Genomic DNA, 24,259 nt, shown 5'->3' with positions numbered 1-24,259 from the left:
ACGCCAACATGAGGACTCTTGCCTTGTTCACCCCACCCCACCCGAACAGCTGAATCACCTCTAAACACTAAGGGTAAAACTAACAACATATGTGTACACACACGCGCACTCCCATGCGTATGCACAGGAATACACAATACAAATACACATATTCAGGGAGAAATCGTGCTATCACCAAGAACAAGAAAGGCCGTACGTAAAGAGCAGCTCCACAAAGGGAGAAATTCCACTGTGTCCCCACCATCTCTTAGTCTTTCTAGAACACTGCCGCTCAGGAAATCTCCTCCGTCCTTGCCCTGACTCGATCTTTAAAGATTACAGTCAGTCTCTGGTCTATTCTGGGGAAAAGGTTAGCTCTGGGTCATAAACACCCCGTGAGGAGAGCTCATCTGCGATCCCCAAGGCTACGTGACTTTAAAATGCGGCAAGAAAGGAGCAGAGGGGTCAGTGGAAATGCCACCGGCCGGGGAACACAGCCCTTCCACTGTGTGCCTCCAGACACCTGCCTGTCTCCCGACCAAGCCTCCCAGGGCTCTGAGAAATCACTGCCCAAAGATGGGAACAGGAGTGGCTGAGCCTGAGGCCATTCTTGAGAGTTTCCCGACAGGATCTGTGTTACCTAGTGCGACCCCGAAAGAGGGACAGGGGGAGGGGGGGCTGGAGAGCTAGATGTAGCTGCACCCTGCTGATCCGGCGGGGGGCTGCTCAGCGGTGAGCACCCAGGCTCATCCTCTGCTCCTCAGTCCCGGAAGAGATGCTAACCTGTCACGTTACGAAGAACAGGGAAGCAGTCCAGGATTGTTCCCGGACGGCGCTGGGCAGTCTGCTGGCCCGTTTCCAAGGTGTAGCTTCTCTGGGCTCAACCGGAGAGAGCGAGAGGACTCTAACTCATCTGGCGCCCGGGACACAGGGGTGGAAGCGGGGTAATGCAGGAGGCAAGTTCCCTTTGTCCATCGCCAACACACAGGATCCCAGGGTGAGCTCCAGGGCTGAATGTGAACGTACCACCAGACCAGCCGACGGACGTTCAGAGGAGGGGCACGCGCACAAACCCCTCTCTGCAAAGGCAAGCTTTCCCTCCCCGTCCTACCTCTGAGCACCACCCTCCTGCGGTGTGAGCCCTCTCGTTACGGAGTTCATGAGGCTCCAGCTCCCATGTCCCCTTCAGTTACGTTGGTGACATGGGAAGGTGGCATCTGGCAAGCAGCCTGGGGGCCAGAGCAGGGTCACCTGTGCAGCAGGGCCGGGCTTTACCTGTTTCCGTAAGTCCTGAGCCGACCGATGCAGAGGGGGGTGGTGGTGGTTAGCAGCGAGCCCCTTGGCCGAGGAGCCCGTGGACGGGGCTGCTGGGGGGGGGGGGCCGCTGAGCCCTGTTCCCTCCGGCTGTCAGCCCGGTGATCGCTGTGCTTCTCCTTCCCGGGAGTGGCCTCTTTGCTTTTGTGTTTTTGAACAGGTTCTTTCTCCCGTGATGACCTGCTGGAACCATTGAAAACTAGAAAGGAAGGAGAGAGAACGAGATCACTACATCAGGGATTGTTACCATCGAGTGAGTGCCAAAGGCCCTGATGTCAAAGGGAAAGAAAGCATTCTGGACGGCCTTCGAGTGCCATCCACGCCCGAGGGCAACCCCAAATCAAAACACCACCTTCCCCCCAACCCCCAACGTAAAAACCGGGAATAATCCCAGGCCCTGAGACAAAAACCATTTGAAGCATATCCAAAGAATTATTTGCTGTGGTTGAAACGCTTGAAAAATCTATTTTTAACAATCCCTACCGAAACAAAACAAAACCCAGCAGCCCTCAGAATATCAACATCATACCTTAAACAAAAAGAGAAATTAAATCGAAGAAATGAACACAAGCGGGCACATCCTGAGAACAGGACCGCCCCGCATATGAAGACGCGGGAGATCTGGATTGTATCTTCTCAGATGTAAAGTCATGCGTCGGGAGACTGAGGATCTGCCCACAGACACGGGTCAGAGACGCAGCTCCCGTACGTGCCCCGGAGGCGACCAGAGGGGAGAGAGCCGGTCAGTGGCAGCCAGACCCGATTCTATTCCAGAAGCCCTCGCGGCGGTCACGGCTAACTCGCTCAAGCAGTGGACCACGCCCAGCCTTAGAATCCGAAGGGGCCGGCGGGATGTGGTCAACATGCCCATTTTACAGATGAAGCCAACAGAATAGGGGGAGAAGGGGAGTGCTTGCTGGAGTCGGCTGCCCGCCTCCCAGGCCCACCCCCTCCCCGACCCCCCGGAGGCCACCCACCAAGGCAGTTCAGAAGAGGACAGCACTATGCTCGGCATCTTCACAGGAAACGCCGATTCGGTTCCTGTCGTGAGTCCCCTCCTCTGCGTTACAGCTGAGGCTGACGATCACAGACCCGTGGGTCCGGCCACTCTCCCCGGAATCTGTGAGCCGTTCCCACCTGTTCTTCCCTCAGCACAGGGGTCCCCTCCCCTCAACCATCCCAGCGGTGGTGGTGGCTGGTCTCTTCCTTCGGGGGAAGGAGAAAGGTGGGACAGGCGGGGACGCTCCGTGGAGCCCTCGCACCTGTCCTTTGTGAAGGGCTTGACAAAGGCCAGCTTTACAGGTCCCTGAGCCCACCGCCCTCGGGCACCTGCTCTCTGCCCCAACTGGGCTGTGCAGAATTCCAGACACAGGGTACCACGGGCATGGCCACTCCTCTCAGTGGGAGCCTCCTCCTGCTGGCGTGAAGAAGCCTCTCGCCCCTCCACCCCCGGCCCCCTTCCGTGAACTCAAAACCAACGAAGCCTCTGAGGACGGCCACCTCCAGCTCCCTGAACTTTCTCTTTCACCTCTGTTGTGTCCTTTAAAGGACTGTGATGCCTCAGAGGTTGCAAGTATTTTCCTTTTCTCTGTCATTTGCTTTCCCATCTATTGTGAGGCTAAATCTGCTAACCCATTTTTAAATTTAAGATTTATTTGTGAGAGAGAGAATGAGAGAGAACGCACAAGCAGGGAGAGAGGCAGAGGAAGAGGGAGAAGCAGACTCCCCACTGAGCAGGGAGCCCAATGCGGGCCTCGATCCCAGGACCCCAGGATCATGACCTGAGCTGAAGGCAGACGCTTAACCCACTGAGCCGCCCAGGCATCCCCTAACCCATTTTTTTTTTAAATCTGTCTTCGTGTTTATGCTTAGAAAGCCCACCCGTATTTCCAAATGCTAAGAGAGCCCTCCACGTTTCCTCCTGATTGTTTTCTGATCGCAATGCTTACACGGTCGTCTTCAGTCCACTTGGTTACAAGCAGGCAGACGACAGAACAGACGTGTACGTTTCTCCTGCCCGACTGGCTGTGAACCTCGATCTCGGAAGTTCCTCCCAGCACCAGTGACTGCCTATTCCAAACAGAGTTTCAATCCTGCAGTGAAAGACCCTGCGCATCAAAAATACGGTGTATGATGCAGCGTTGTGGGAGGTGCTCCTGGATGCTCTCAGTTACAGGGAAACTGGAGAGCCGCAAACGACAGGCATTTATTCTAAGTGTCAGTAACTGCGCTTTGTCAGAGCCCATCGATCACGCCGACAGCGTCTGTGCTTACTTTCAAGACAAATTAAAAGCAACATCCGTAAGAAGCCATACTTCGGTGTGATTAAAACTCAAGCTGAGGAACATGGATCTAGGCAATTCTTGACCGTTCACCCATTTTCTAGAGCAGTGAACACGGCTTCTTTACTGAAAACAGCACGGGAAGCTGGCTCGTTTGGGGTTTTTTCTTTTTTTTTTTAATCTCAAATATTCCATACTCCTCTGCACTTTGTCAGTTCTGTAATTACTTCCCTTCATTCGGTTAAAGAGATGTGCTCCGATGGGTCTGTTCTCGTTTGTAACACTGTGTTACGTAGCAGCTCAATTCCCTTGCAACCCGGCAAGTTTATTTGCTCCTCAGTGTTCTCCTCTGTAGAATGGGGAGAGCGCATGCTCCATGCATGGAGGTTTGGGAAACTTCCTCAGTGCGCGTTCAGAAGGACCGGCTCAGACGACTCAGGAGTCAGACCACCTGGCAAGCCCTCCTCTTGCTTTCTGTCCTCCCTGCCCGGAGAAGCATGAAGAAGGGCTCTGATACGGACAAGGGGCTGGCCTGGGCAGAGCTCTGTTTCATGGGAAAAAGACGTGTTGCTGATGCCCAACCCGGGCAAGAAGAAATCAATGCTGAAAATACATCTGGTATTTTTCCACTGGTTTAATGAGCGACTTGACCCCCTGGGGGGATAAGAGACCCTTTCGGGGGATTCCCTGGGTCAAAATTATTTTTGTCATTGTACCAAGATCCTTATTTGCCTTTCTCACCGTGATGATTTCAGGAATGGTACAAAGAAAGTAGATCAGCATCAGGGGAATGCTGATCAAAACCACCATGAGACACCAGCCACTTCACATCCACTAGGATGGCCGTCCTCCAAAGACAGATAATGGGGAGTGCTGGTGAGGACTCAGAGAAATTCTAACCCTCATTCACTGCTGGTGGGGATGTAAGATGTTGCAGCCACTTTGGAAAACAGGCCAGAAGTTCCAAAAGTTAAACAGAGTTACCATGTGACCCAGCAATTCCACTCCCTGGTATGTACACAGGAGAAATGAAATATATGTCCACACTGAGGTGCCTGACTCTTGGTTCTGGCTCAGGTCACGATCTAAGGATCTTGAGATGGAGCCGGGCGTCGGGCTCTGTGCTGAGTGGGGAGCTGGCTCAGATTCTCTCTCCGGGGGGCGCCTGGGTGGCTCAGTCGGTTAAGCGGCTGCCTTCAGCTCAGCTCATGATCCCAGGGACCTGGGATCAAGTCCTGCATCGGGCTCCCTGCTCAGCTGGTAGTCGGCTTCTCCCTCTGCCTCCTCCCCTCCTCCAGCTTGTGCTCTTCTCTCCCGCCCAGTCTCTCAAATAAAATCTCAAAAAAGATTCTCTGTCTGCCCCTCCCCCAACTGTGTACCCATGCTCTCTTTAAAATAAACAAATAAATCTTCAAATACTTATCTCCACATAAAAACTTGTGTATGAATGTTTGAGGCACAATTAATAATTAAAAACTGGGGGGAAACCCAAAGGTTTCGTCAACTGGTATTTAGATAAACAAAACAGGGTATTATCCATCCAAAAAAAGGAATCAAGGACTCACACGTGCGCCAGTTGTGAAGGGTCTAGAAAACACTATAGTAAGTGAAAGAAGTTAATGACAAAAGGTCACATATCGTAGGAGCTCGTTCATATGAGATCACCAGACAGACCCAAACAGAGAGCCGGGAAGCAGGTGCACGGTCGCCAGTGGCTGGGGAGGTCTCAGGAAACTGGGAATGACTGCCGATGGGAACAAGGTTTTCCAGGGGGAACGTCATGAAACACCCCCCAGAGCTGACTGTGGGGATGGCTGCACAACTCAATATACGAAAAACTACTGAACTGTACATTTTAGATAAATGCTAGGATTTGTGAATCATATCTCAATACAACAATTAGTTTTTAAAGGGGGGGGCACTTGGGATGGGGGGGCTCGGGTTAAGCGTCCAACTCCTGATTTCGGCTCAGGTCATGATCTCAGGGTCGTGAGATCGAGCCCTGCAGGGAGCTCTGTGCTGAGCTCCATGCTAGGCGTGGAGCCTGCTTAAGATTCTCTCTCTCCCTCTGCCCCTCCACCCCTCACCCTCTCACGAGGCTCACTCTTAAAAACAAAAACCACCGGGCAAAACTGCTGGTGCCTGAACACAAATCAGTGCAGACGCAGCAAACCACACTCCTAAGTATTGTATACATCCTTACCAGTTACTACCAGTTAAAAAGAAGGCAGGAAAGGAAAGCCAGTTCTCATCTCTGGGAGCGATAAAGCAGGTACTAAAATGGTTACAGGTACTAAATCCTGACCCCTGGGTGTCCATGCCAAAATGGCAAATACACGTGAAGCACTTCTGCTGCACATCAACGTAGCTTATTTCCAGGGAAAGGCGACGCAGTGTGATGGTTTAGGATGCAAAGCTAGCTGTCTGCATGGAACACTGTTTTCATCGGAAAGGACTGATGTAGTGGTGGTCTGGCCACTGTTTTTCTCAAAGATGAATCTAATGATCCTGCCATGGAAAATAACAAATAGCTTTTGCTGCCAGGAATGGAATTCAGTGGATTTTGGGCAAAAATTACAGTCGTGGAACAGCTTTCTCTGCCACTGAGTTCCAGCGCCTTTCCCCACGGAAAGCCTTCTCTGGCGAGGCCAGGGGACATGCAGGACTATTCGACCGTGTCTAGTGAAGGTGCTGACGATTGGAAGAGGTACTTGGTGAAGCATTATTTTCAAATGATCAACACGAAATGTGACAAAGTTGTGCAAGGGTAAGAGATCCATTCAAAGCCCAAGGCAAACCGATGGATTTTCATGTAACAGAGCGTGAAAGGTTCACTGGACCGGTTCAGGGTGCTGTACCAACCAACCTTCAGGAAACTACCACTGGTTGAGGCTGGGTGTGATACCAAAGGATAAAATCATCCCCCCAAATTCCTCCCTTTTCCGACTCAATTTTCGTCTGAGACGGATTTTCTTCGTAGACATCACCCGAAACTAGGTCCTGCAGGAGACTGCTTACAAAAACAGCAGAACCTAGTCGTCTTCTACTAAGCCAGATCTTAAAGAGATTTGCAAAAATGCAAAACAATACAACTCTTCCCAGCTGTAACTTCTGGGGTTTGGAATATAGTTACTTTTTATAAAAATAATAAATACTTTAGGGGAGCCTGGCTGGCTCAGTCACAAGAGCATATGACTCTTGATCTCGGGGTCAGGAATTCAAGCCCCATGTTGGATGTAGAGATTACTAAACATAAGCTTTAAAAAATAAATAGAAGCCTTAAAAATATTTTAAAATCTCCTCACTTTCAATTTTCATATGGTAAATACCCATAAATACAATCCTTTGGGGGTCCCTGAATAGAAAGGGGTCTCAAAACCAAGAACCCAGACATCGCTAGGCTGGAGCATCTTTCTCCATCGTTAGCTCCATCATGGTTTAAAGAGATTTGGTGGACCCTGTACTTAGGTCTAGATCTCCGAACCCCCAAAAATCTCAGGCTCTGAGAGGAAGCTGCCTAAATTTGAGTCCAAGAATCATGTGCTATGTGACCTTGGGCTAGCACCTGTCCAAGCTTTAGTCCCCCATTTACTACCTCGTGGGGCTGCTTGGAGGAATCAGTGAGAGAGAATATTCATCAAGAAAGGGGCCAAACGCTGGCTTGTCAGGATCACCACGCTGGCATGGGCCAGAGATGTAGTTCATTCCACTCCTTTCCATACGAACCACGGGACAACCCAGCTGCTCCATGGGGACCTCAAGGAAAAATGCGTGAAGAGCGGCACCGTTAGGTTGGCCAGCGAGCGCTTTCTGAGATCTGGAAAAAACCAGATCCCGCATCAGCATTATCTGCACCTGACTCGGGATGCACTTCTCTGGCACTCTCCAGCTGCCGAGGAGCGTGGAAGCGGCTCCTCGGGAAAACGGTTCTGGAAGCGTGGCGGGGGGGGGGGGGGGGTACCGGGATCCCAGGCAGGAAGGCATGGGCCATGGACCTACTAAGCCAGACGGCTGCCCCGGGAACCGCAGAACAGCATCCTTCTGCAGACTCTTTTGATCAGATCATTGGAAGAAGAGAAAGAGAAGTACAAAAATTAAAAATTGGATGAAATTAAGGTTGAAACGCAAACAAAGAGATGGCTTTGCAATGAATCCACTTTCTGTAACCACTCGCTATTTTACAGCAGCCGTATACCCAAATGGCAAACACAGCCAAAAAGTCAAATCATGTGTTAAATGGGAAGAAAGGGGGGGGATGGGGCGGGGAGTGGGGGGGGCGGGGGGGACGACGGAGCCAGAGACAAGGTATATTTTGTCCTCAACAGCTCATTAATTTTAAGTGTCGTGGGAACCTGCCAGTTTTACCCCTCCAAGTAATTATCTTTTGTCTTAATCTGTAAGATTCTCGAGAAGGAGAAAGGAAAAAAAAAACATTCACTCTCACAGGGAAAGACTAAACACTGTGAACATAAGAGACAGAAAGACAGAGAGAAAAAGAGAGAGAGACGGATGGAGGACTACGCACGCTCTCCCTAATTAAAAGGAATAATTGGACTCGTTTCTTCAAGGGGGGAAAAAAAAAGCATTTATCACGGTGAACTGTATTAGGAAATTGTATTGTACTCAGATACAAATAGCTTTACGTTAATGAACAGAGACAAATATATTGATTTGTATACACATACTCTGAAGGTTAAATGGCCTATAGACAAGTGTTTTCACACCACGGCAAGCAAAATCTTTATATCCAAAGGCTGATATTTTGATTTAGGGTCACTTCGTGCCTGAGAAGCTCAGAGTTGCTCCCAATAAGGGATGAAAAAGAAATCAGGCAAGGCAAGTTCCTTTAGAAACTTCTCTCCGGCAATCCCACAATCGTGGGGAAGCTGGAAAAAGCTATACGTCCCGAGGAGGAGGCTCACATTTATAGCTTCAGGGAGCTCGTACTTAACGCCGTGCCCCACAGAAGCCCAATGCCCACAGCTGCTCACGAGCAGGTTCCTGGGGGAGGTCCAGAAGGCAGCCCATGGAAAGCCGACCATAAGGTCTTTAAAACCCTCCCCACATCCACGGCCTCTCATAGGGGATGTGCTCAGCTTCGTTTTGACTTTTCGTTCCCAGATCACCAAACACATCTGTGCCCCCATCCCCTGAACCACAAAACCAGCTGCCTCCTCTTATCTGCCCTCCAGGAAAAGCTCAAGTATTTACAATAAAGTACATAAAATGCTGTGCGTTCTTCAGAGGAAGGAGGTCGGCAAAGAGGCGGCGGCTCGGCTTCTTCGAAGGTCCTGCTGTAATGGCGAAGACAAGGGCCACATTTGAAAGCAGTAATGCCCCCTGGAACAGAGCCGGCGAGGACGTACGTCCACGTGGGCCCGTCTCTGTGCCCATCCCAGAACCAGATGCCCCAAGCCTGATTATTTGTGCAAATGAAGGCACCTCATCAGAACACCAGCTCGTCATCCTGATGTGGTTTATTTTTTATAAAGGGACTTGGAGAGAGAAGTCCCCACGTGGCATTGGACAGAAGTTCCAGGACCCCCTGAGATGCCTCCGTGTCGGACCTGAGCTAAGGGGGTTCTGAAGCCTTCGCTTCCTTGAAAGACAGAAATATGAACAGCAGCCATCACGGGAAGCTGGGCTGCAAGGTCTGCTAGCAGAGGCACAAAGACAAGGAGGCAGGAATGAACCCAAGGCCCAAAGGCTGGACCAACCCCAAAATTCCATAAAATAAGACCCGCTCCCTGTCCCACCCCCAAAACAAATCGAAGGGACAAAAAGAGAATCACTGTAAATAAAGAAGTGTGTGTGACGGAGAGGAAAAGAGAAGCGCGCCAAGTTTCTGATCTGGAGCCAGTTATTTAAATGTAAGCGTCATGTCATTACAAGGCGTCCCGACTTGGGGAAGACAGACTCCATCAACTGGCTGGCATTAAATCCTTGTTACTGTACAAAAGCTGCGCTCGCTCCCTGGAGCCAGTTCAACTTTGAGTCACTATTGTCTGAAAACAATGGAATGTCTGCCAACCTTGTACCAACAGTTCAAAAGGATTTTCATGCAGCGTGTGTGAGTGCTGTGACCCGGTTTGCCCTGGGCAGAAACCGCTCCCCGGGCTTAGCGGCGGCACTGGTCCGCCAGGGAAGGCAGAGAGGACACGTCTGGGTCAGCGCAAGTCCCATTATAACCTCACGGCATGGCTCACGCACACCAAGAACCAGCGCCAGGCGCAACACGAGGTGGGACACCTACCCGGCCTCCGTGCACCCCGACCTGCAGCATCGCGAGCAAGCTCTAACGGGTTTACAAGGTGTTTGCGAAACCCCCCTGGAATTCCTACACACTGAAATCCCACCACTTTGATTATACATATAAAACAGGAAAGAGGGGCACCTGGGTGGCTCAGCTGGTTAAGCGTCTGCCTTCGGCTCAGGTCATGATCGTGGGATCCTGGGATCCAGCCCCGCATTGGGCTCCCTGCTCAGCGGGGAGTCTGCTTCTCCCTCTCCCTCTGCCCCTGCCCCCCTGCTCCCTGCTCTCTCTATAGAGCTCTCTCAAATAAATAAAATATGTAACAGGAAAAAAATGCATTAGAAAGGATTAATAAAAAGGCAAATTAATTTTCTACGTGTGAACTTACAGAATTTAAGTCCTAGAACATTTTTCTATCATTGAAATTTGGTTGCCACTGTCCCAGGATCTAAAAATGTAAATACATGTTATGTGCAGTGATGTACAATAACGGGGCTGGACGGATTTGCCATTTAAACAATGTTTCTTGCATATGTTCCTAGTAACTTCAGATACCGGAGTTTAAAAGGGCACAGGACCTTTTAACAACAAAAAGACCGTAAGTCAAGATGAATGGTTTTTGTCACTGAAAAATGGCTTTCTTGGCCTGCTCGGCCCCCAACGGAGCTGAAGACAGGACGAGACGGAGTAGGACGGTGACCAGCTCCCCGGGCCTGTGCCCACATCAGTCGGCTCTAAGATATTTGCATTCTCAAATGTGCCAGAGCAGGGCCTGGGGAGGGACATCTGGGCAAGTGGCCTTTTGGGCCAGTAGGCAGTGGGCCGAGGGGGATTTCATGCTTTATCACTCTCAAGAAACAAGACAAAGGGCACAGAACTATGGGTTATGCTCAGAAGGGGTGTGCATTAACTCTTGAAAAACAAATGACTGCAGTGTTTTTGCCGTCTGGGGTTTCAAAAAAAAATCTATATTCAAGGGGATGAATTCTAAAAGGCCGACCACATGTGAAGTAAATTGTAAGATTTCTGGCCCACCTTTGGATCTGAACAAGGCATCTGTTAAGTATTCACAGCGCACTGGGAGAAACACACGTTGGAAATGTGCGCAGGAGTGCATTTGGAAGGCTCACCACATAATCAACTGCACAAGTTACAGAACTGGTAATTTTCAGAATAAAAATATCAGTACAGAGAAACTAAATACAGGAATATTTGCACTGTGATAAGGATCGCTTTCAACACTCTCCAAATAAATATCGTGGGGCAGCTACTATATCACAAACACCTCCACCTGCCCTCCAGCCAGGAAACAAAGGGCTGTGAAAAATCCTACGTGCACATTTTGCAGTATCTGGACACAGCGCATCTTCCCGACTAAAGGCTCCCCTTAAGACAGGCCAGATGAAATTAACGGAAAATATTAAATACTGCGCAGTTTGGCAAAGAGCTCAGCAATTCAATTTACAATGCGTAGCATATAAACACATCCCAGCCAATTTGGGACAACAAAACTGATTAAAGACTCTGAAAACCTAATAGAATATATTCCTTTTTTCAGAACTGCAGGGTGTTCTAATTCTTTAGAAGCGTCGTGGGGTGTGACTCCAGTTAGAGGACAGCAGCCAGCATCCGCTTTTTAAGAAAAAGGTCAGGGACGGCGCTAAGGGCATCTGTCATTCAGCCCTAACAGATTTTTATCCTTAATAAGCTGTAATTCACACATCGTGTAATTTGCCCATTTGAAGCGTACCTACCAATCGCGTGGATCTTTGCATATTCAGAGCCATGCGACCCATGGCCACAATTCAAGTTTAAAATGTTTTCATCGACCCAAGATGAAACACTACGTGCCCATCGGCGGCCACTTCACAACCTCCCCTCTCCGACCCCCACTGAAAAAGCCACTTGTTATCAGCTGTTTACAAATGGGGGAAAGGGAGGTTTCGGGGGTTTAAGTAACTGGCCCACGGACAACTGATTAGGAAGGCATCCAAGCCGGTCCCAATCGACTGTCACTGAAATCTGTGTAAGCCCCTCAGCCCGGAGCGGAGCGGCTCTACCATGACCAGGAAGAGACATCCCCACACTGAATTCGAAGAGGGGCCAGCCCACCGTCCTAAGCGTGTGTGTGTGGGCGGGGGTCCCCTAAGGCCCTGCGTGGAACACTGCACTTTGTACCAGCCACATAGACACATGCACGCTCATAAAATCTTTGAAAAGGGTACCCAATTCTTCCGTTGTTGTTGTTGTTGTTGTTAAGATTTTATTTATTTATTTGACAAAGAGCACAAGCAGGGGAAGAAGCAGAGAGAGGGAGAAGCAGACTCCCCGCTGAGCAGGGAGACCGATGTGGGACTCGATCCCAGGACTCTGGGATCATGACCTGAGCTGAAGGCAGATGCTTTACCAACGGAGCCACCCAGGCGCCCCGCACTCCTGTTCTTCTTTAGGGATAAGAAAACAAGAACAAAGAAAAGGTTGCAACCATCATGGGGAAGACAAGAGCCCGTGTGGTGCTTGCAAACCGCCACACCAAGCGGCCCCAAATACAGAAGTGGAGGACGGCGAGCCAACAGATCTCCTGACCCAACATTACATGTACTACTGCTTTTTAAAAACACACTCCCAGCCCACAGTCCAACTTTTGGGAAAATTCACTTGCCTCAAGAGGGGAAAAACAAAACAAAACAAAAAAATGAAGCTGCCAGAGGTGAGAAAAAGATGAAGAGGAGACCCCACAAAGGAAGAAGCATCTGTGGGCTGGAGAGAGCATCTCCCGGCTTCCCACAGCTGCGGTGAGACCCCCGCCCTGCCCTGCGCACACACAGAGCAAGCGGGGTGCACCTCCAAGGCAGAACTCTGGTAAACTCATCCAAATGACTGTGTTCTGGCCCTCGCACAACAGGCCCCCGGTGTGAATCCAAAAGCAATTAAATCTTTCCAGCTGGGAGTCCAATGACACATTGTTTAAAACGTCTTCTGAGAAATGTCCCTCTTCAGAAAGAGATGAACACGAAGAGGAAGGACGCTCTGCGCAGTTCCTCCCGTTTTTCAAAAGTGCAAAAAAGCCTGTGAAAAATCGACCATACAGGGCTGATGCGAACACGGACTCTCCCCACGTCCCCTCTGCAGAGGATGAGGAACGCCTGGCCACAGTGGCAAGGCTGAGGAAAACCAACGGCAAATTCATTCCAAATGAACGTATTCATGCCTCTAAGCCTACCGCACTCACCCACTGGAAGAAAACCAAGCAGTTAGGAGAACTTTTCAAAAACGAAGCCATTTCAAGTATGAACTTGTAACATCAATAATCCCCAGAGCGTGTTTTGATGGTGGTGTTGTGCTTCCAAATAGGGATTACTTAAGGGCGCTCTTGTTTGGATCATATGAGGTCCTGGAGATGGAAGAGTGTTCTGGAAACTCTGGGGTAGGAGCCGCTGGAGGCGTCATCACTGTGACCCTGGAGTGTGACCCCCGGGCTGCAGACGCGCGTGACGCGGTCCACGTCACATCAGATTATGCATTTTCATAAACAAATGCATTTCCATGAGGATGCTCAGCGGACTGGAAATGAGAACATCAGAGTCCGGGGGCATGTCTACAAAACCAAACATCTGCCTGGGGACATTGGGCCCTCGCAGGGGGTGGCTGGGCGCAGGGCTGCGTGCCCACAGAGGAGGAGTGCGGTCACAGACAGGCCCAATCGGACACTGACGGCAGCTCAGTGTCACGGGGAGAGCCCAGGGACCTCCCGTGGGGTCACTCGCTGCGCCTTGCCTCCACACCCTGAGCCACACACCCTGCCCCTTACGCAGCAGCCTGCTCCATAGGGAACCCCTTCTGCTTCACTCGGGGAGGAAGGGAGGGAGGGTCCAAATTTTGGGGAGAAACAAGTTAAAGCTGGACACCATCAGCAGTCTGCTTCCTGGTTTCTTCGAGCTAAAACCGCCCAAATATAACGGTTCTCCTGGACACGCGGCCTCATCAGGGCTTCTGGCCAAGCTACCCCAATACGAAGGTGCTCACGTTCCAGATTTTGTTTTCCGCACATTAACTTCCCCGCATTTCAGGGAGGGTTACCGTCCCAGGGGAGGACACAGATGTCGCCGGCCGTCCCCACACACCTGCATGTCCCTGGCACACAAAGTAGGGAGAAGCACCACGTCGACACTAGGAACCACGAGAAAGCAGCTTGCTCTCCGTGTTCTCGTGTGAAAATGGTCAACGGTTCTGCAGACCTGCCTGACCACCGATAAGGATGCCCTCGCCCAGGTCCCAATTTTAGTTAGGGATCTTCACCTGGCTCAACAGGGGATCTTGGAAAAGTCCTTTGGCTGGCACACACAGCAATGCCCATCGGCCACTGTAAGAGATCCCACTGGTGGCTAGTCCTGTCCACAAGACACGTGCGGTGAATTGTTCTTTGCACTGGGACAGAAATGAACAAACGAATGCTAAGCTACTCTATCCTGCTCGTTTCATGGAAGAGGAAATTAGGAATCAGAGAAGTCACACGCCTACCCCAGGAACACACAGCCCATGCAGAGCTTTCCAAGAGGCACGACAGGGAGCTCCTGGTGACTATTTGATGCTGATAAGGACCTTTGTAGGAACTGGACCCAAAAAAAAAAAAAAAACCAACCCAGAACAAACATGTGATGGGCAAGCTGGTATTATAATTCCCATTATCTAGAAATGGCTGGGTAAGTTGTGCAACGCTGTTTATTCCATTTCCAAAGATCACTACATTTTACTTGTACCACTTTTGGGTGATGAGCTTCAAGGACCGAGGGCTCCTTTCTCTACTGTGGAAAATCATGCCTGCAGGACTATCCTCACTTCCAGGATCCTGCCTGGGGCCTGACTCCCAATCACCACTGGGACTTGCTTTAATAAACTGCCGGCAGAGGTTTGTTTCCTTATCACCTGCCTCCTTTTAGACCAGAGGCTACAGATCGGACAGGGTGAGGCAGCTCACCCAACCAGGTCACGAGAGCGCCCTGCGTTCCTCTGCAATGCTGGTTGAAACTGGCCTTCTCCAAAGAGGACTCCCCTCGCCCCCTCCCCTTTTTTTTTTTTTTTAACATTATGGGCCCTTTGGACTTTTCTTTTTTCAACAAAACCACTCCTCTCTCTCTGGGTCACCTGAAGTTGGAGGAGCACTGCTAACGGCATGGACGTTTCTGAGCTGGCTTCAACGCCCTCCCTTCCCCTGGCCTCGCAGAGAAGCACTGCCATCCTGTATGTTTTCATTATTCAGCGGCCAGGCACGTGAAGGCCAGGCGGGCAACAGCACAAGCGCAGACCCAAGCGGAGACCCAAGCGGACCCTTACACCGCAGGCCATGGCTGGGGCAGCCGGCTTTTGGACGCTAACTCCACCACCACAGCACAGACTGCCCCTCACAAAACCCAGTGTTCATCCACCCTCTCCCCCAGACGCAGAATCCTGTGCGGGGCCGGCGGGTTCCCAGAACCTTGACTCTTGGCTACAACCTGCCTGTCACCTTCGGTGATGGGCCTAAGAGCTCAGATCCTCCATGTCCCCCACCGTAAGCAAGACCACCACCTGCCCCGACCCCTTCTCAGTGACTCTTGTACAAGAGACAGAATCGAGATAATGTAGGCAAACACGTCCTGAAAACTCTATAGTGTTTTGGGTTTTTTTAGAAAATTTTATTCATGTATTAGAGAGAGAGAGAGGCCGCCTGAGCACCAGAGCAGGGGGAGCTGCAGAGGGAGAGGGAGAAGCAGGCCCCCCCACGGAGCAGGGAGCCCGATGCGGGGCTCGATCCCAGGACCCCGAGATCATGACCTGAGCCGAAGGCAGACACTTAATCAACTGAGCCACCCAGGCGCCCCCCAAAAATCTTGTGTTCTTATTGTCATGCGTGGAAAACAGCCCTCAAATCACACCTTCACACAAAAAAGTGGGTGTCAGACCATCTACCAAAACAAGTTAGAGAAATCACCCTCTAACTATGACCATTTCTACATACGCAACTAACAGAGAGCCTCCAGACCTTTCGCTTCGTGCCCACCTTCCGGATGAGGAGCCTGAGGCTCAGAAATAGTAAGACACTTGCTCTGAGGCAGTTATCAACTGTGGCCAGAGGACGGGCAGACATGAGAGCCAGGCGGGTCAGAGTCCGAAGCCCGGGCTTGGAAGCACTGTGCTCAGCTCTCTTCCTGCCGCATCTCCTGGTTTCATCAACACAAAAGGTCAAAGGCAGCAGTCCCTTAAAGGGTCTCTTTTTATTTTTGCCTCTAAGCTGTCACACTCCATCCCTCAAAATGCTGTCCTAGTTCATCTTCCCAAAATGCAAATGTGATCACAGAATACCCTGTGCCAAGAAAAGTGCTTTACTTCAGGAAGGAGAGGGGCAGGGAGAGAAAGAACACCCCGCTCTCTGCATTAGAGGACTCCTGGACATGGAACCTCGGGTTATATTTTCTTTCCATGTGACCTTACAAAAGATTTGGTACTCAGATGTCCGGAAAAGGGAAAACAAATTCACAAAGCCTGGTGAACATACACTAGAAACTACAAACACCGCTTTTCATAGAGTCCAAACACTCGAGTATCTTGGCTGCTTGTTCCCTAGGCCCCTTCCTATCGTGGATGTTTGAACGTGGGTGTGAGGAAGGGTTATCTAAGTCATAGGACAGAGGGCCACACCAGGAGCGACAGGAAGAGAGTGAGAAACACACAGTGATGGGGGGAGGGCACCCATGAACCAGACATTAAGTCTGTGTGCTCGGGAAAACACGCGGAGAGAGCCTGAATGTCTCAGTTTCTGATGGATTCTCCACAGGGAGTGTCCCATACCATCAGCCCCTTGGGGGGAAGGTCCGTATCCCTTATTCATCTGGGTTATCTTCCAAAAGCACAAAAATTAGCACAAGGTCTTATGCATGTTTTCCATCTGCTCCTAAGTTAAACTTATTTTATGTAGGACACAAAAATTAACTCCATAAAATTCCGAAAAAATGGTTAACGTGGCAAGATCCTGCCCTCTGTAAGGCTCTGTGTTTCAGCACTTCCCCAGAAAAATGATTTCCAGAACTCCCTTCCAAGTCCTCCACAAATACATTTTCAGGAATAAGCAAACAAAATCTTTGTCCAACTCACGGGTGTTAACATTTGCCAAAAACTCACAAACTAATTTTGCAGGACATATTATAGTGGAGTTGATTTGGTACTTCTATGTGATGCGTGTGGTCTTCTGAACACCTCACAGTAGAATAACTTTACTAACAACCATGTTGGTTTAGGATACGGAAGGACGTGGAAGGTCTCCATGCCCATGGCAACATTACCAGCTCAGACATAATACAAATTCCTACTTTCCTACGGGGCTACTAAAGAGCAGGTGAACGGAATCCCAGAGGAAAATGCCCACGGGGGATCAGTGCCTGGTGTGGGAATGGGCAACCCCACAGACTGAGAGACTGCATAAATAAGGCCGGGTCTCAGACAATATGACACTGCAGGAGGGACTGGCGTCTGGCAGACCCCCACACACAAGGACAGATCACCTGGGCCTGCAGTGCTCTCTCCATCACTCCTCCCCAAGTTTAGGTGGGTACATAGCCCCATGGGTTCTCACTAGGATCGGTTCTGGGACTCCACTGGGGTTGAATCCGAAGGCAAACCTTTGAAACTGCATCCAATCCCTTCCCAGCTCAAAAACTGACATAACCAAAAAGACAAATGACTGGAGGTGGTGGGGGTTGAGTTAATCACAGATGAACTCAATCTAACCAAAGCTATAAGTCAATGACTTCAGGAGACATCAGAGTGGGGCCCCACCCCCAAAAGAAACTTCACTCCCTGGGCAGCAAATACATATACTGTGGATTAGAGCACACTGTCATACACAATAGGGGAAATACACTTTTAAGACAAGACAGATGTATGGAGGACCCAGAATGAAGAAAACAGTCATTAGAAGTAGACCCGCAGAACGAGCATTTTTAGAATTAGCACAGATAGGAAATAAAGGGCCTTGCAACTTTTGGTTTCTACAAGCCTCATCAAGGAAAGCTTGGGAAGTGGCTTTAAGTAAGGGTCGAGTCAGCGCTCTGAGGAAGCCCAGCGGGTTTGGGCATGCTCCTGTTCCCCTTTATCTTGCACTGTATCCCCCAGAGAAGCCAGCACAATCGGGGAGGAAGAGAGGAGCATGTACAAGAGCAGAAAGGCAGAAAAGACAGTGAGAGGGGCATGTGGGCCCTCAGCTCAGGCACCCCACAGTACATCTAATGACCCTGTCCCCCCACCGCCCCTACCCAAGAGCCCTAAAATTCACGACTCTACAAAAAGAACCCCAGAATATTTCAACAAGTGAATCCCCAAAGTGAGCACTTAAAACCCTTTTACAGATGCCACAATATCATTTTCACTCACACGTTAACTATTTAAAACGGTAAAATCTCCTGACATTTTAAACAATGAGAAGTCTCCCTGTGTGTATCCGTGCAGGGATGTGCATCTCTAGATAGAGACACATCTTCCTTGACTCCTAATGGCAGTGACCGTGGTCAGTGCAAAACTGTTACCCTCTCCCCTCAGATAGGGAGGGAGGGTCGGCCAATTCCCTCACCCCCACCCTTCACGAAACTTCGTAACGTGACACCAGACAGCGGCTGCCCCTTCACCACTCTGCAGCTCAGGTGAAAAGAGAATTAAAGAGACTGAGCCCCACACACAGTGAAGGAGGGTAACTCTGGACACTGGAAGGCGGATCAATGAGAAGACTGCCTAGTGAACCAGCAAGTTCAAACAAGCTGAAAAGTAGGAGGTGGGGACCCAACCACACGTGCAAAAGCAGACATGGGACTAATTCGCCAGATCCACGTGATTGGACTGTCATAGTCTGATTTATAAGAAATATATATTTGGTCATTAAGATATGGATTTGAGGGGCGCCTGGGTGGCTCAGTCGGTTGAGCATCCGACTCTTGGTCTCAGCTCAGGTCCTGATCTCAGGGTCATGAGATCAAGCCCCACGTCTGGCTCCACACTCAGAGTCTATTTGGATATCCTCACCCGCTGCCCCTTCCCTCACTCATGCTGTCTTCTCTCTCAAATAAACAAAATCTTAAACAAAAAACAAACAATATGTATTTGGTCCACAATTCCTGGCTCACATCTCCCCAAGCCCTGGAATTTCCAAAGCGCCAAGAGTGATACAGAAATCTTTTATTATTTTAGTGAAGGGACCTTTGGGAAGTACCTAAAGATGGGGGCTGGTTGCCAGCAGAACCAACCATGGGAGCGATGGACTGGAACTTTCAGCCCACCCCCGCCCCCAACCTCTGGGAAGGTAAGAGGTTCTGGAGGGGGAATCAGGTGATCTGTCCTTGTGTGTGGGTGTCTGCCAGACGCCACGGTCAATGACTTGGTCAATCCTGACTATGTAAGGACACCTGCATAAAAACCCCAAAATGACGGGGTTCTAAGAGCTTCTGGGCTGGGAGACCTACAGAGATGCAGAGAGCAGGCGGCATGGAGCTCCAATGCCCTTTCCCCATACCTCACCGTCCAGATCTCTCCATAGGGCTGCTGATCTGTATCCTTTATCTTATCCTTTACCAAACTACTGAAGGTAAGTGTCTCCCTGAGTTCTGTGAGCCACTCTAACAAGTTAATCAAACCTGAGGGGGAGAGGCTGTTGGAACCTGCAATGTGTAGCTGGTGCGTCAGAAGCCCACGTTAACAGGTGGTTCATCTGAGGTGGGGGATGAGGAGCAGTCTTACAGGACTGAGCCCTTAACCTGTGGAATCCGATGCGATCTCCATGCAGGTAGTGTTGGAATGGAGTTAAATTCTCAGAACCCTGCTGGTGACCCAGAATTGCTGGGTATTGTGGGGGAAAGGGGGGCCCTCACCCCCATGATGGAATTGGGTCCAGAAACCCTAAAAGACTGATGAATTCACCCACCCCACACAGTGAGACAATGAAAAATTATATCAAGGAACCATTTTGATGCTATCCTAATGAAATATATTTCTATCCCATGGACACAGAGACCAACTGAGAGGAGTTTAATTTCATGTTTTGTTCATTTACTCTCGACTCCTATTAAACCAAAAGTGCAACCAGAAAACACCTCCTCAAGAATTCGAACAAACAAAAAAATCCCCACAAGTCTGCTTTGCGGCTTCATTCCACCTCAGAAAGCTTACCCCTTCTGGCTGCATCAGTGAGCAGCTCCAGGATGATAAATTCCCAGTCTGTTCTCTGGAGTTCTGTCTCTCACCATCCCTGCAAACTCAGCAGATAATAAAGTTCTTAACTACCCCCAAATCACCTCCCTTCTTAATTCCTGTTCTATTACCTCCAGCCTTGGCTCTCCAGGCAGCAGTGAAAACCTGCTCAGTTTTGCTTCAAATCGCCCTTGTGCTCACGTGGACCGCGCTCTGCTCCCACGTCCAGCCCCCCCAGAGGTGATTTCCTGGCTGGGCTCCTTGGACGCTCGTCACCTCTCTTTCCATTTCAGACAGCTCAGCGGCTAGAGGCATCATTCTGAACTTGATCTATTTTATCTCATTTCCACATCTAAAATCATCAACCATTTCCCATTCTCCACACTGGAACTGTTCCTCCTGCCCAGCAGGCATGTTACCAACTCCATTCAGTCACTCCCAGGCACCCTGAAGAACAACAACCCCCCCCCACACACACACAGTTGGGACAACCGTCCCACAACCAGGCCACGCACCACGGGTCATGAACGTCCACGGCAAGTTCAGCTCTATGCCAACACCCGTATTCCGACTCCTCTACAGAGCTCTCTTCCAACTGTCAAGACTTCCTGAGGACCACAGCGGCAGGGGGAAACCTCGTTCCTCTGAGGTTTAAAATCAAGGCAGCATTTTGTAGTCTGCACTGGGAGAGTATTAACCCCCTCGCCCCAACTCTAAGTTCTTAAAAAGAGGGTTGCATCCCTCCACTATGTCTGCATGCCTCCTAAACACAGTCCTAATCAAGAAGCAGGACAAATAATCGTTACAGTGACAAGGCAGAAATGCTCAACAATGGTGAAAACCAGGCACGTCCCCATCCCATCTAGCCTGTGCTGGACCCGAGCCTCTACTGAAGGAGTCCAGAAAGACAACGGTAGCTCAGTGCAGACATGAGAGGAAAAAAGAGAAATCTGCCCTTGCCTCAATCACTTACTGACAGACAGGGGCTGGCTGTGGATGGAACAGCATGCCTAGCATCCTGGTAGGGGCGCAACAGGAAATGGGCCGGAATACCTCCCCACCCCCATCCTCCGGGCCTGACTCCGGGCCTGACTCTCTGCCTCTCCTAGCCCATTTTTCTTGCCTACTTTCCCAGTTGGTCCAAGCCCTCCTCCCAACCCTACCCCGCCACAGTTCTCACCCCACCCCCTCATCCTCCCAGCTGCAGCGCCTCGAGGAACGCTCCATCCCTGGTCACCTCTGGCCAGGTAACCATCCACAATTCCAGCCTTCTGAGGCGCCCCCCCTCCTCAGGTCCCTTCCTTCCATGCAATCCTCACAACCGATGCCAGCTCCATCTTTACAGAGCACAACTCCAATGACAACACTTCCTTGCACTTCCCACGGCCAACTCACTTAAAAGTTGATTCCTCACTGATATCCACTTTTTTTTTTTTTTTTTAAAGATTTTATTTATTTATTTGACAGAGAGAGACAGTGCGAGAGAGGGAACACAAGCAGGGGGAGTGGGAGAGGGAGAAGCAGACTCCCCGCGGAGCAGGAAGCCCGATGTGGGACTCGATCCCAGGACCCTGGGATCATGACCTGAGCCGAAGGCAGACGCTTAACAACTGAGCCACCCAGGCGCCCTGATATCCACTCTTGTCCTCCTCCCACACACTGCCCTCGAGGGGGGGAAAAAAAAAAACAATCAGTCTGGTTCATAATATAGGTGAATTTACTTGATTCCACACGCTCAACGGTTTTCTTTCTACATGACCTCACCTGCTAAAATCACAATAATTGTAAGCTGATCACAAAAGATTTTTCACGAGATCTTCTTGGCCCATCCCTGTTTAGAGATCATCTCTTCCTCTTCCGAATCCCATTATCTGCAGCTCACTCGGGACTGATCATCGCCTCCACCACACAAGAATATCCATACCCGTGCCTTAACAATCTGTTCATCTAGAACACACTGGGCTGCACCCACCTCTTTGCCCTGCAAATGCCCAACACCTAGAGAAGTCCCCAGAACTAGCTCTGCCACCCAAAAGCTATGCGGCCTTCATCTTCATCTTCTACCTCGACAGATGACCTACTGCAGCTCTCTCGGCCAGAGCTGTGGATTCCGGCATTTTCTACCCCAAATCGAGAGTGGACCTACCATGCCCGTTGTGAACATGCTTGTGGGTTTTTCCTTTCCTGGGGGTTGACTGGCATGAAGATGAAGCATTATTGGCGGCTGCTTTGACGTCTTCCGTCTCATCGTCTTCCTCCTCGACGTCCTCCTCGTCCTGAGAGCTTCCGAAATACACCATGCTGTTGGGCAGCGCAGGAGAACCTGGGGGGTTTGAACGAAGAGGGCTCGTCAACACAGGCCTTGGCCCTCGCCCCTTCTGGAAGGGGCGCTACACAGGGAGACATTTATTAAGGGACGAACCTAAATCTGCAGAGCAGATAAAACAAAGCTGTTCATCTCTACTGCCACTTTTATTTTTCAAATATCCCCCAGGAAATAAAACTCCATTTGTGTCCTTTCAACGGATTTCAAGCAAACCCCCCCCCCACCCCAATAGGGGGATGATGCCATTCGCCAAAAACAACAAATCAAAAATTTTAAATCTCATATGAATAGTCGGGGGCGGGGAGATGACAACCACCAAGAACTGAATTGAGCAAAGGGGTGGGACAGGCGGGAATCAGTAAAATTAAAGACAACTAGTTACAATGTCAAGGAGGAGAGGAAGAAACTATTCTGGGTTATGCATTTAACTTACTAGACTTGACATGAATTTAAGCAAATGAATTTAAATATGAAAGACAAACCAAGCAGTAGTAACAGAATATGACACTTCCAGATATAAGGTAACGTTGGTCTTGTATTCACAAAGAGGTGAATGACAGACATGGATTCCCCCATTTTTAGTGTATGTGCTGCCAAAGTGAGCACAGACATGGATTCCCCCAAATCACAATATATTTGGAAGCTACTTTGATATTATGATCAGGTTAGTAGCACGTATAATTATTAAAATAAATTCCAGCACAAGATTAAACTAACCCACACCCCTCACTCCTTTTACACCTTAACCTTCTGCTCATGTTTTCATTTCTGAATTTAAAATAAAACAGTAACACCAGAAGATAAGCTCAATATTACAAAGAAGCACAATATAGTTCTTCTTTATCAGACAATGACAATTTAGAAGATACCTCAACTCACTGGTTTATTGTTTAGGACCAGAGGCTGCTTAAAATCCGAAGAAAATCCCCCAAATTAATTTCTGGCCACAACTTCAAGCTTCTTAACCGTGAAGTATTTTGGGGAGAGCTACCACCAAGTAGCAGAAGAACTATGAAGCATGAAATATCATTCCTTCTCTCTCGCCTGCCTTCTGGTGAATGAGCTAACACTCCAGTGTATCAACGATTACACAGGTGACCAATCTGTTCTTCCTCCCAATGGAGATCTCGAACTTCAGACACAAAGGTTAAAATCATCCCTGTCGGGCTGCCAAGCCACATGATCCAACAAGGTTATGGAAATAAATGGGCAACGTCAGGGAGAAGTGGTAATCCCAATACCCATCTTGCAGAAATGCAAAGACCACACAGACACCTCCAAGCCCCCTGCTTCCTTCTATTCTTCCTTCCTTCTATTGCATTTTAAAAACCCCAAAAGTTAGGTGGGTCACACCACTGGGTAGAAATGAAACTCCAAAGGGATGTACGTGGCAGAACAGACTTGGCTATGGTCTGAAAAGCCATTACATTTCCTCCCCTTTGACATGTCCAATTAGAAGGAGGTTTTCAATGGAAGGAAGGTTCTTATAAACCAGGAGCTACAGATGAAGAAAAAAAGGAAACAAGAAAATGGCTAGCCCTATTTCCCCTGGAACAACCTATCTATACTTGTTCTAGAGTGGTTTTAGGATTAGTACAAGAGTGACTAGAAAGAGGGGACAGCATGCTTCCCAGTTCCCAACTCGGAACCCGCAGTTAGGATTCTCCATTCACAGGTGGGCACAGGCACGTGCCTCCATCCTCAGTCCAATGACCAATCCTGCTGGATCTTTCATTCCCAAATCTAACTGTATGTATTTTAGAAAAATCAGGGAAAACTGTATTTTAGCACTGATGAGGCAGACGGACAGACACAGACATTTCACCACAGGCTCCAATTCATCCTGGCATAGAACATGACAGAAGGCAACACGTTACATGTTGTTGGACAGACCTA

The 24,259-nt window shown here is 49.6% G+C and overlaps 1 protein-coding gene across 1 annotated transcript in view; it reads right to left on the bottom strand.

The window, feature by feature from the left end:
• Positions 1-24,259, bottom strand: part of JARID2 (jumonji and AT-rich interaction domain containing 2) — a 237,679-nt gene that overhangs the window by 29,918 nt on the left and 183,502 nt on the right. The window contains 3 exon segments of the mRNA XM_032424828.1: positions 1,255-1,359; positions 1,362-1,492; positions 22,184-22,360. Of these exon segments, the coding sequence (XP_032280719.1) occupies positions 1,255-1,359; positions 1,362-1,492; positions 22,184-22,360 (413 nt within the window).

Source organism: Phoca vitulina, unplaced genomic scaffold (genome assembly GCF_004348235.1).
Source record: "Phoca vitulina isolate PV1807 unplaced genomic scaffold, GSC_HSeal_1.0 scaffold31, whole genome shotgun sequence".
NCBI lineage: Eukaryota > Metazoa > Chordata > Mammalia > Carnivora > Phocidae > Phoca > Phoca vitulina.
Note: the sequence above shows the minus strand (reverse complement) of the source record. Positions and strands in the feature narration are given on the sequence as shown.